Source organism: Pinus tabuliformis, chromosome Q, assembly GCF_031772625.1.
Source record: "Pinus tabuliformis cultivar Carrire ecotype Pingquan chromosome Q, CPIR1, whole genome shotgun sequence".
Lineage (NCBI taxonomy): Eukaryota > Viridiplantae > Streptophyta > Pinopsida > Pinales > Pinaceae > Pinus > Pinus tabuliformis.
This window is the reverse complement of record NC_142296.1, coordinates 266,365,244-266,378,815: the sequence shown is the minus strand read 5'-3', so window position 1 is coordinate 266,378,815 and position 13,572 is coordinate 266,365,244. Positions and strand designations below refer to the sequence as shown.

Sequence of the window (13,572 nt, the reverse complement as noted above, 5' to 3'; positions counted from 1 at the left end):
CATTATATTAAACCTAACAGACATGTTTATTAGAGTGAGGGTTCCATCATAATATAAACTAACATAAAAAGTCGTACCAAAAATTTAAATTACATAACTAAAGTGGAATGAAATTTTATTATTATGCTCCCTAGATTATAATGATCATATAGATAAAAGTATATTTCACAATAATTAATGTATTGGGAGAAGATGTTGTATTTTAATGAGAGTTAGTCTATCATTATGTTAAACCTAACAAACATATTTACTAGAGTGAGGGATCCATCATAATATAAACTAATATAACAAGTTTTTTATGTACCGAAAATTTAAATTACATAATTAAAGTGGAATGAAATTTTATTATTATGCTCCTTGGATTATAATAATCATATAGATAAAAATATATTTCACAATAATTATTGTATTGGGAGCCTAGTAAAGTAGAGATGTTGTATTTTAATGTAATGTAAAAGTCTAGTAGAATAGTAGAATAGAGATGTTGTATTTTAATATAATGTAATTTGATGTAAATATTTTAAATATAATTTATTTAAAAAGGGAATTAAACCAATCAAGATCTATCTTAATTCTAGATTTATTAAATGGTAAAAGGGATCAAATCTCTTGACATAACTATTTTTTAGAATAAAAAGGATCAAATTTCATCTACAAAATAATAAAAGGGATCAAATCTTTTCACATGCAACCCTCTTTAAAATAATAATAAAAAAATCAAACCTCTTTTAAAATAATATAAAAAAAAAAGAAATTCGATCCTTTTTAACACTTAATAAATCCAAAATTGAAATAAATCTAAACTAATAATTATAATTATAATATATAATTATTATAAACATCGTAACAAAACCATATACTACTCTCACCTAATAGGTTATAATTATAATATACGTCATATATAAATATTATTAACATTAAAATACGGAATTCGCATATGCAACATTGTAAATATAATTAACATTATATTACGGAATTCGCATATGCCACATTATAAATATAATTAACATTATATTATGGAATTAAATATTATTAACATTATAATACGGAATTCGCAGATGCCACATTGTAAATATTATTATCATTATGGAATTCACTGCGGGAAGCTTTCAACAGTGAGACATGGTTCGGGTCAATCGTTAATGGGCAAACGTATTTAAAATACTACTCGGGAGGCCAGAGAAGAGATGATGCAAACGCCAAAACCTGGGGTGTTCCTTTTCAGGGAGATATTGCTTTTGTTGAAGTCATCTTACGTTTCTTTCTTATTCAGCCAGATGGTTTGGTGCTAATTTGTTTAAACTTTAAGTACAATAGGACAGAATGGACCGACCGCTAACAAATATTCGTACTGTTAAATTCAGTTCCATATTTTTCAAACAAGCCCAGAATAAAACTTATTCATATAAATGAGACACTTATTCCAAGCTTTACATACAAAAGTAGACTGTTGAAGAGTGAAAGAGAATTTTTGAAATACTCTCCAATTGTACATTCTTGTGAGGCATTGACAGCTCCAATCCTTCACAAACTGATTGGGTTCTTACAACTTCTATAAGATTTTATCAGTAGTTCTCATTTAAATTGGCTAGGAATTTTCCATCTAAAATTAGCTAGGAACTTTTTATTTTAGTAAAAAGGCAACGGCTAGGATGCAGATCCCTCAAACCAATGTAGAGATGCAATTATTCGTTTGCTGTTGAATTCTTCTTTATCATCACTTACAGTAACTGACACTATATTTGGACTTTCCGAAGGAAAAACATCTCCACTTCCATAACTGGTAGGACTCCTCAGCATCTTTTCACTTCCATCAACGACGATCCCTTTCAATATCAATGTTTTATGCATTCCTCCAATCAACTCTTCATAGTCTGTATCTCCTTTTTCCCCTAGAAAGACATACATATTGGCTATATCCAAGCCCCATCGAACATACAAATACCTACAGGCACCAAATCTAATTTTTAGTAATACAGATGTTGCTCAACAAGAATTTATTGCATGGGCACCGTTTGAGCCAGAACTACTACATGCACTGGCCAAAAGACTAAAATCATCAAATTAAATTCAGAGGCAAAAGAGCTGTCTTGAATTTTATCACCTTAAAGCTTGAGATCTTGAAGCATGAAGAGGCAGCACACGCAGCCGGGAACAATTTTGAGTGTAAATCACATGGCATCTCAAACCTCTCATTCTTAGTTGCCGCCTCAACTCATCTGCTTTGGGAGCCTGGCAAAACAGTACCCAGGTAAAATGTTAAAAAGCTAACAAGACTAGCTAACATTCGATGATAGTCGAGATTCCTGTTTTTACCACTAAGAATTGTCATGGCTCCCTAATAACTAGCATAAATAAAGCTGGTTCTTGTACTTCATTCTAACTGTTTGCAGCGGGATCTTAATGTCATGCAATTGGAACCAGTAAAGAGGTGCCTAAATAAAAAACCAATGTTTTTCTAGTTTTTCAGGACGCTGAATCCCATTCATAGAACATATACCAGTCACTGAAAATGATATCTAGAATTGAAACTTACAGTGGATATGTTCTTGACTTGATATGCCAAGCAATGGAAGTTAGATGCTTCAGCATCTTCCACTAGGAACCGAGAATTCTCTGGGCCTCTCAATTTTTTCATGCTTTTTCTGAGACCTTCTGCACCCCAGCGATAATCAATATGAGAATCATAGTCTGGATCTGGATATATGGGTGAATCTGGATTGTCACCAGCTGTATATAAAAGTTGGCTCCCACTGCTGCAAATTAGAGCATCAAACGCAGATACTTTGATTCCGATAGACTGAAGCATAGAAATTGTTTCTGGAACTGTTAATGCAGTAGATAAAATGAATCCAGGAGATGAAAAGTTGCCAGCAGAACAAACTGCATTCATAATCTCTTGGATGATAATAGCTTGTCTACTAAGAAGGGGTTCTCCAGAAGCATCATAGCAATCCACTGCAATCACAAATAGACGCTTTCTTCTCCTGAGAAGTTGTTTCCCTGAAGAACCTAAGCTATTACTGTGTTCTATACTACTTTGTTTTTCCTGTGAATTCACGTCATTTGTCTCCCGCAATTTAGATTGATTATCCTTGGTCTTCTCTATGATCATCCTAATATGTTCAGAAATACCTCCCACGTTCTCTTCATTTTGAAGAAGTTTATCAAGATCAAAGGGGCTATTAAGTGAACTAGAGCGAGAAGGCCTATCTGCATCTAATGAGAGACGAAGGGATGTATCAGGGGCATCCTTGAATGAACCACTGTCTGATTCGGAATCCATATTTTCATTTTGGTCATTTTCACTCTTCCATTGTGGGTGTCTCATTCTGCATTGGGAGATCCTTGACAAATATATTTTGCAATGCTGTGGCCAAGAATAGAGATGAATGTTCTGCAGACCATTTTGCCTGCATTCAGCCCAGAGGTTCTTATCAACTACTAGTCTGTACAAAGCAGCTGCAATTTCCTTGTCGTTATGGGGATCTACCAACAAACCATTATTCAACGTCTGCACAACAATAAACCAATTTGAGTGATCAGTCACATGTAAGATCGAATCAAAATGTTAGATTAAATAGCATAATTTTCAATATACCCGTTGAATATCTACAGGTCCTCCATTCTTTGTTGCAACCATAGGTAATCCATGTGCAGCTGCCTGCATTAAAACAAATTGGAAGTATCACATGTTTTACTCTTTTTACACAACCAAAAATCCTTTAGATCAAATTGCTAGTACGAAATTAAGGAAGGCTTCTTCTGAAGTTATTATTTGTGAAATTTGGAGAACATAACCTTGAAAACACTACCAAAACTGAGACATTTTATTTCTTCCTTATGACAAAAGAATGTCTTGAAAAATGGAATGCAATTCACTATTTTGCAACTGAATGCTTCTCTCTGAAATGCTCCATAATTAAACAGAGATAAAAAAAATTGTACTTTGATGCAAATATTGTTCTTTTCTGGATACACATAAAAAATTGAAATGAAATTTGCAACACTACTCAGAAGCAAATATACCACTCATCGAAGCAGCCTTTCATATATCATGCCCCTAAATGAAAAAGAAATGATATTCTTTTAAACCTGGAAGATACATACGTTTTAAGTTTTGATATTATGACCATTCTGTTTAGTTTTGGAGTAGAATATTTCTTTTTCATTTAGAGGCATGATATATGAAAGGCTGCTTCTATGACGTATATTTGCTTCTAAATATCGTTGCAGTTTTGAAATTTTTTCATCTTGAAGATCATAATAAAAAGTTAAAAACAAAGGCTGTTCAAGCTACCTCAATGAGAGTCAAACCAAAGGGTTCCACCAGGGCCGGATTGATAAAAACACCCTGCACACATGAACATCATCATTTCAAAATTATATCGACAAGTTTTTTTCTTCTTTTTGTTTCACCTACACCAACTGCAGTTCAAATTTTCTGTTAATTAGAAGTGCAATAATGGATAGCTTCTTTTATAGTTTGACAGGAAGTTTTATAAAACCTTAGTCTTTGCTGCAATCCTATATATATCAGCAACTTCTGATTGTTTGTGATGTTTAGGATATGCCACTTCTCCATATAGATCATATTTGTCAATAAGCTTCAGGACAGTGGTCAACACATTGGCACTTGCTGCAGGCATTTGATCAATATCATCTCGATTGCCCATGATCAACATCTACAATTTTGAAAAGGATAACTAAAATATCAGTTATCAACTTATCAAACAAGGGCGAAACATACCTCTAAAGAAAAAGCAAAATTTAGCAACCAAGAAAAGACATACCAAGTTTGCCAGCTTCCTCAATTTGATACATTCACCAAAAGCCTTGACTAAAGTGGCCATGTTCTTCTTGGGATCAGGTCGAGCAAGAGCCAAAATAATGGGCTTCGAGGGATTGTTCAAAAACCGTGGGATCTAAAAATACAAACTGTTATTATGCCCCTCGTATATCACATGAGGACTATAATTTTTCAAGTATGTGAAATATTAAATGGTGGAAAGGAATTAGACCTTGCCCTGCTGCTTACCTCACCCCATAAAGGAGACTCGGGCAATTGAACAGAATCATTATCTAAATCATTATCTGAATTCTCATCATGCACTACAACATTGCTGAAGTCCATTCCAGGAGGTATAACCTGCAACAAAGAATATATATGTCAAAAAAACTCCACCACTTAAATGTCATGTACTCCTTTGATAAGAAGGCATGGAATAATTATCAATGAAGAATAAGATTTCCACATCCAAGAATGAAATACACTTCCCACACAGCTAAATAAGCAAGATGGGTAAAGCCCAAGGTAACAAATTGACAAAAAAGGAAATTTAATTTCAACATGAGTGTGATTCTTTGCACTTACTGACATTCGAGGCATGTAACGACCATAACAATGGACACCACGCTTTGCTCGCTGTCTGAGCTTTCTATTCAGTTCCAAATCAAAACCATCATACAGGCCCCATTGTTCTTCAATTTCTTGCCTTGTACTTGTCACCACAAGCTCAGCGGAATCAAGGCACAATTCTTCAGCTTCAATCCTACGCATGATCTTGTACGTTGCATTGATATCTTCCTTGGAATGCAATCCTTGTTTCAATAATTGTTCTAGTTTATTTCGGCCTAGAGAATGGCCCGTCAAAACCATTGGAACGTTCAGAGCACCAGAAAGAAGGCAAGCAGCATCCCCTGCATCTGCATAGTGGCCATGGATTACATGAGGCCATACAGGTGTGTCTTCTCCAATCAGATCTCCCAATGCTTTGGAAATATTAAGAATATGACCCAGTGCTCCATCTACAAACTCTGGAATGTATGGCCACAACAATTCTTTCTCAATATACTTTTCTTTGCATCCACAGGGAATTCGAACTATGTACGCCCCTCCACTCTCTAGAATGTCATCATCCTGATCAGAAGTCAGCATTTCAGTTGGCTCTCCATAGCTAGAATCCAAGTCAGGAGAACAGATCTGACGTGTTAGCAGGTCCACTCTATACACTTCTGGCATTTTTGCAAGCGCTTTTGCAAACTCTACAACATATTTCACCTGCATGAAAAATGAACACATGTTTCACTTGATGCCATGATAATCCAATTATACTCCTAGCGAAATAAGGTAATGAGGCTTTGATCCCCTACTTTGCTAAATGCTTTTGTGAGCAAATTGACCACAACTATTCAGTATTGTAGAAACAGATGAAGACAAATACAAAAAAATAGAAAACTTTTCTAATACATTTACCTGTCCACCTGTATCAGAATCACGGCCAAGTTCCATATTCTCCCCTCGGACTAGTCCATGCAAACTGGCATATTAATCACAAACAGGAGAATCATCAAAGTAAATTTTGCTATGAGGATTTTCAGATCTAACACTTCTATTCTCAGAATGGAATATTGGACAAAGAAAAACCAGAGAAACCTGACTGCAAAAGAACTAACAAATTAAACAAAACAAAACAAAACAAAAAAATCAAACCTCGAAGAAGCTCCTCTTCTCATTGTAAGTGCTGTTTCGATACAATTACAACATTTAATGTTCCCATTCACTCAAGAGAAGTTGTTCCCTCAGCCTTTGTTGTTAGGAGAGAAGCTCAGTTCACAACAGAGCTCCGCCAAGAATTGTACAGCCAGGCCCCCTGAGCCCTGGGCATTCTCTGAAGGGGATTATCAGGGTTTGCATCACTCCTCTGATAATGAGGGACAGAGAGAGAGATACTCTTCTCCCTCTTCCACCACTAATTAAGCCAGGTTCTCACACTCCTAAGGTTTTCCTTCCTCTGCTTTACCTAGATCCTACTACTCTCTCTTTTCTTGTCATCTGTTTCTTTTCATTTTTGCTAACTTTTTAGCATCTAGGTGTGTTCACACTGCTGTCATAATCTATTGACGTCTGGTTTTCCTCTCTAGTGCCATTGACATATTTGTTGGACATTCATAATATATCTTATCTTATCTTTTGTCTACTAGAGCGGTCACATTGTAAATTTGTTGGACATTCATAATATATCTTATCTTATCTTTTGTCTACTCTAGTGGTCACATTGTTTATGCAGTTTTCACCCCGGACAACAGTATCTTTTCCGAACAAATTGGCTAAAGGAAAATTTCCATACTGCTTCATTGAAGTTATGATTTTCAATGAAACACTAAACTGTTAAAAATTCTTGGATCCATTAAACAGAGAACCCAGTAGCTAAAGCCTAAAACGATTAGAAGAACTAGATGTACCAAATCAAATGAACTGAGTTAGGTTTTGTCAAAAGGGAAGATTAAACTAGCACAGCCATCTAAACCCAGATATAATTCCAATCAGTATTAAACCCAGATATTATATAGCTTGAGTTAACATATGTACCTTTTCCCAACCAATTGGCTAAAGAAAAATTTCCATACTGCTTCATCGAAGTTATGATTTTCAACATCCCAGAGCGTATGAAACACTAAACTATTAAAACTTCTTGGATCCATTAAACAGAGAACCCAGTAGCTAAAGCCTAAAACGATTAGAAGAAGTAGATGTATCAAATCAAATGAATTGAGTTCTAGGTTTTGTCAAAAGGGAAGATTAAACTAGCACAGCCATCTAAACCCAGATCTAATTCCAATCAGTGTTAAACCCAGATATTATATAGCTTGAGTTAACATGTGTACGGACTACGGGTTCAATGTTTGATATTCTCACCATCTAGGTACATGAAAAATGCACATTGAGTTCTCGGTTTTGTCAAAAGGGAAGATTAAACTAGCACAGCCATCTAAACCCAGATCTAATTCCAATCAGTATTAAACCCAGATATTATATAGCTTGAGTTAACATATGTACGGGTTCAATGTTTGATATTCTCAGCATCTAGGTACATGAAAAATGCACCAGAGTTTGGCAAACACAAGATGCATATCAAAACTAGGTTGGTAACTTTAAGGTGCATATCAAACCTAGGCTAAGAAGTGCCAGTGCCCCTATTCAATAGGCCCAATGCACAGTCTAGATTGAGTGCACACACACAAAGTTTAACAACATCAACCTCACCTCCACCCCGGTTCTAGCATGCAGGTGGATTCTAGGTCTAGCCAACAGAAAATATTTAAAAATAGTCTATGGATAATTAACAAGAAATATACACAGAGAAGGCCAATGTATTCCCCATCAAAAAAAAAAAAATCAGACCCATCAGACCCAAGTTTAGAGAGGCTTTTCCCAGTGTCCCTATTCAGTGTGCCCAGTAGCACCATTACAAACAGAAATATTTGATACGTTGACCATTTGGCTAAATTTGAGAAATGCACCAGAGATTGCTAATCTCAAGACACATATCATACCTAAGTCGGGATATGCCTCTGCCAGTGTCTCTATTCAATGCATCCAATGCACCATCTAAACTCAATGCATCATTAGACGAAACTTTGACTGGATCAGCCCCACTTCCACCCAGATTCTAGATGTTTAGAGAGGCTTTTCCCAGTGTCCCTATTCAGTGTGCCCAGTAGCACCATTACAAACAGAAATTCAATGGATCAGCCCCACCTCCAACAGGATTTGACAATGCAGCTAGGTGCTAGGTCTAGTCAACAGGAAACATTAAAGAATAGATAATTAACACAGAGAAGAACTAGATATACCCAATCAAAAGAATGAGTTCTGCATCTTGTCAACAGGGAATATTAGTACTAAACACAGATAGCATGATGCTTGAGTTTCTATATGTCTGACCTTGAATATTTGATACGTTGACCATTTGGCTAAACTTGAGAAATGCACCAGAGATTGCCAATCTCAAGACACATATCAGATCTAAGTCAGGATAGGCCTCTGTCAGTGTCTCTATTCAATGCATCCAATGCACCATCTAGACTCAATGCATCATTAGACGAAACTTTAACTGGATCAGCCCCACTTCCACCCAGATTCTAGAAGTTTAGAGAGGCTTTTTCCAGTGTCCCTATTCAGTGTGCCCAGTAGCACCATTACAAACAGAATGTCAATGGATCAGCCCCACCTCCAACAAGATTTGACAATGCAGCTAGGTCCTAGGTCTAGTCAACAGGAAACATTAAAGAATAGATAATTAACACAGAGAAGAACTAGATATACCCAATCAAAAGAATGAGTTCTGCATCTTGTCAACAGGGAATATTAGTACTAAACACAGATAGCATGATGCTTGAGTTTCTATATGTCTGACCTCGAATATTTGATATTAACTTGAGAAATGCACCAGAGATTGCCAATCTCAAGACGCATATCAGACCTAAGTCAGGACTCAGGATAGGCCTCTGCCAGTGTCTCTATTCAATGCATCCAATGCACCATCTAAACTCAATGCATCATTAGACAAAAGTTTGACTGGATCAGCCCCACATCCACCCGGATTCTAGAATGCAGCTGAGTTCTAATGAACGGAGAGGAACTAGATATTTGAAATTAAAAATTTTGAGTTCTAGTTCTTGTCAATTAGGAATATTAAACTAGCACAAACTCAGGTCTAGTTCCAATCAGTACTAAACCTAAGTATTCTAAAGCTTGAGTTTTGCATATGTCTGAGTTTAAGATGTTGAGCATTTGGGTTCTCAAAATTTGAGTTCTAGTTCTTGTCAATTAGGAATATTAAACTAGCACAAACTCAGGTCTAGTTCCAATCAGTACTAAACCTAAGTATTCTAAAGCTTGAGTTTTGCATATGTCTGAGTTTAATATGTTGAGCATTGGGTTCTCAAAATTTGAGTTCTAGTTCTTGTCAATTAGGAATATTAAACTAGCACAAACTCAGGTCTAGTTCCAATCAGTACTAAACCTAAGTATTCTAAAGCTTGAGTTTTGCATATGTCTGAGTTTAATATGTTGAGCATTTCGGTTCTCAAGAAATGCACCGGGCATCAGCAATCTCAAGGTGAATATCAGACCTACGTTTAGACAGTCATGTTCCAGCATTCATATTCAATCAGCAATCTCAAGGTGAATATCAGACCTGCGTTTCGACAGGCATGTTCCAGCATTCATATTCAATGTGCACAATGCATCATAACACAAAGTTTGAAGGAATTAACCCCATCTCCATCTGGCTTCAACAATGCAGCTGGTTTCTAGGTCTAGTCAAGAGCAAATATTATAAAATAGATAATCAATAAGAAATACACAGAAGAACCAGATATAACCAATCAAAAAAATTGATTTCTAGGTCTTTTCGAGGGGGGTCATTAAACTAGCACACACCCGGGTCGACCAGTACTGAACCCGGCTATTATGAAGCTTGAGATTGCATGTCTTAGTTCCAATATCTGATATGATGACCATTTGAGTAAAATCAAATGCATCATAACACAAAGTTTGAAGGAATTAACCCCATCTCCACCTGGCTTCAACAATGCAGCTGGTTTCTAGGTCTAGTCAAGAGCAAATACTATAAAATAGATAATCAATAAGAAATACACAGAAGAACCAGATATAACCAATCAAAAAAATTGATTTCTAGGTCTTTTCAAGGGGGGTCATTAAACTAGCACACACCCGGGTCGACCAGTACTGAACCCGGCTATTATGAAGCTTGAGATTGCATGCCTTAGTTCCAATATCTGATATGATGACCATTTGAGTAAAATCAAGAAATGCACCAGAGGTTGGCAACTTCAAAGTTCATTTCATGCCTAGGGTTAGACGGACCTGTGCCAGTATCCCTACTCAATGTGCCCAATGTACAGTCTAGATTCAATGCACTGTCAGCCCACCCTCGCCCTGCTTCTAGAATGTGGCTGGCTTCGAGGTGTAGTTAACGGGAAATATTAGAAATACATAATTAATAACAAATAAACAGATAATTAACAAAAAATAAGAATAAACACGGGGAAGAACTAGATAGATCCAATCAAAAGAATTGAGTTATAGGTCATGCCAACTGGAATTATAAACTAGCACAAACCCATCTAACCCCAGCTGTTCCAATCAGTATTAAACCCAGCTATTATGAATATTGGGTTTGCATATGACTGAGCTCCAATATTTGATATGTTGACCATTGGGTTAAAGTTGAGAAATGCACCAAAGATTGGCAACCTCAAGGTGACTACCAGAACGACATTTAGGCCTGTGTCAATGTATCTATTACATGCACCCAATGCACCATCTAGATTAAATGCTCAGTTACACGCTATGTTTGACTGGATCAGCCTCACCTCCAGCCAAGCTGCCTCCTAGTTCTTCTCAATAGGAGATATAAAAAAATGGAGGTCGTGATATTGACAGTGAGAGTCAATTCCCTATAGATGTATTTTTTACCATTCATGGCAGTTAAGCCGAGCTGGGTGTTGCATATACAGTACAACAAGACATCTGATATAGCTTCCAGTAGCAAATACTCATATACTCATAACAATGTACCTGATCATGATAACATAGAGTCGTTTCTCTTTAAGCGATTGCTCGGTAAGGAGCTCGAGATTGTAATGGCTTTCAGATAACTTCAACCCTTGACCGTCTCCTCCTAACTTCTCACCTTCGGACAAGTCCTCTGACATATCTTCCGTGACATCCCTCCGGCCTCGTTCGCGTTCTTGGCGCAATTTCTGCAGCCTTTTGGATTGCTCCAACTTCCCCTGCAGCAAATCAAATCCAAGTGAAAAGAAAAATAAAGATTCAATGAGATCCATCTAAATGAATCCCTCCTCCGACTAATTTCCCGAGATTGCAAAAGACCAAACCTTCTTCTTCCTGCGGCTGATGTGCCATATTCTCCAGCAGAGATTCTCCAGCCTAGTGTTCCGCTCCTCTGGGTTTTTGGTAGCAGTGACCTGCACCGACACAAAAATTCACTCAACAAAATACAGAAAGTAATACAAAATCCAATGAATATCGGCCGATCTGAAAAACGAGAAGCATCAATTGGGCAGAAAGCGACCTTGACCCAGAAGTGGTGAATATCCGTCTCGTCGGTGCCATGGACGACCTCATCAATGAAATACCGGGCCGGGTTGAAGACCCCCAATTGGGGAATCACAGTAACCCCTGACTTAACAGAATCCTCCTTCTTCTGACGAGTGTAGTCATTATCATCACTGGCTCCTCCTCCATCGAGAATAGCCTCCAAGTACCCGTTCATCCACTCATTCCCCGCCATTCCCAGAAATCAAATTAAAGACAATGCATAGCAGACTCGCTTGCCTGTTTAGGTATCGCTCGAAAACTAAAATAAGGGAAAATCTTTTATAAGAAAAAGCCTTGGCCTATCTGAATGAAGTGGCTACTGCAAAACCAGAAAGGCTGACATGCAGAAGAGAGTAAATATATTTATTTCAATAGCCCATAATCCGACCTCTAACACGTAGGATACGAAATCCAGTAGAAGATCCCGGCCCTGTTCCAGGGCTACGCAAAATTTCTGCGGGGCTCTGGACCATTCCTGAGTCGATCCCGGCAGGAGGATACATGTTTATATAGGTATGTATGTGGCGGTTCCATAAGGAAGTTGATGGTGATGTTATTAAAACATTTTAATTAAAATACGGTTAAAAATCATTCAACAGCATCTGGGGAATTGGAGGACTAACCTGCGACACCTGGAGGTTATTTATTGTTTATTAAATCAACTTTGATATGTGCAATCCAATGAAAGCGATGGCTAATAATAAGAGAGGCACAGTGATGACAATATTCCTTGGAATGGCCTTTAGCACAAGTTAGGTATCTTCTAAGGAATATTCTAAATTGACATTACCAAGGTCACTATGGAAGGCATGTGGTGGGTCCCTAGGAAAAAAAGGGCACGATTCTCTATACACATGGAGCACTAGGAAAATGCCGGGTGCATTTTCTTGGAATATTTTATTTTCATTTTCTTGGAGTATTCCATTTTCATTCCGAATTACGTGATATCCTCTTAATATGCTAAAGGAGTTTTTAATGTTTAGTTTGCCTTTGCTTGACATTTAAGTGAAGAAAGACATTGGAAAGTTGAATTTGGTTTCAAAGAATTGCTTTATGGATGTTATTCTTTTTTATTTATATTATTATATTATTATTTATATTTTATTAAATATTTTCAATATATAAATTTAATTTTTTTAATTATAATAAAAAGTTTTATTTAATTTTGATTTTCAAATATTTAATGTAATTTTTTCTTATGGAATATTGAATTTTAAGTAGTTTTAAATTTTTTTTTTTTTTATATGTTTGTGTATTATTTTTTTATTGTAATTTTTTATTTTTTACATTATGGAATATTGAATTTTATTGAATTTTAAATCGTTTTGTAAAGGTTTAATATATTAAATTTTAAATTGTTTTGTAAAAGTGTAGTTTAATTTATAGAGGAAAGTATATTGAATTTTAAATCGTTTTGTAAAGGTGTAGTTTAATTTATAAACGAAATAGACTTTTCCATGACATCTTTTCTAGTTAATTTTAATCAAAATTCGGTAGAGATTTTTAAAACTTGAGTTTAGGTTGTGTAGAATTAGAGTCTCGGGTTTCAATTTGAGTTTAAGTTGTGTAGAATTAGAGTCCCGAGTTTCCAAGGTGTTGAATCCATTTATGCATTCAAAATGCATTTTAAACAACAAAAT

General features: G+C 36.2%; 1 protein-coding gene across 1 annotated transcript; it reads right to left on the bottom strand.

Annotated features, from left to right (window-relative positions):
* Positions 1 to 1,371: 1,371 nt before the first annotated feature.
* Positions 1,372 to 12,427, bottom strand: LOC149219199 (putative sucrose-phosphate synthase 3). Its single transcript, XM_089384299.1, has 13 exons — positions 11,907 to 12,427; positions 11,710 to 11,799; positions 11,390 to 11,604; positions 6,257 to 6,320; positions 5,375 to 6,061; positions 5,039 to 5,149; positions 4,794 to 4,925; positions 4,509 to 4,685; positions 4,301 to 4,354; positions 3,602 to 3,664; positions 2,537 to 3,514; positions 2,105 to 2,232; positions 1,372 to 1,945 (listed from the first exon to the last, which is right to left on the bottom strand). Exons 1-13 carry the CDS (start codon positions 12,123 to 12,125, stop codon positions 1,648 to 1,650), a joined length of 3,216 nt encoding a protein of 1,071 aa, XP_089240425.1. The 5' UTR covers positions 12,126 to 12,427; the 3' UTR covers positions 1,372 to 1,647.
* Between the last annotated feature and the right edge of the window lie 1,145 nt (positions 12,428 to 13,572).

Bases quoted from the DNA above. Each gene is read 5' to 3' on its own strand.
- LOC149219199 (XM_089384299.1), bottom strand. From the start codon at position 12,125: ATGGCGGGGAATGAGTGGATGAACGGGTACTTGGAGGCTATTCTCGAT. The intron at 6,321-11,389 runs GTACATTGTTAT...TTAATATGCCAG, and splicing joins CTCTATGTTATCATGATCAG to TTTGCATGGACTAGTCCGAG. The intron at 3,665-4,300 runs GTAGCTTGAACA...GTTTTAATGCAG, and splicing joins TTGGTTTGACTCTCATTGAG to GCAGCTGCACATGGATTACC.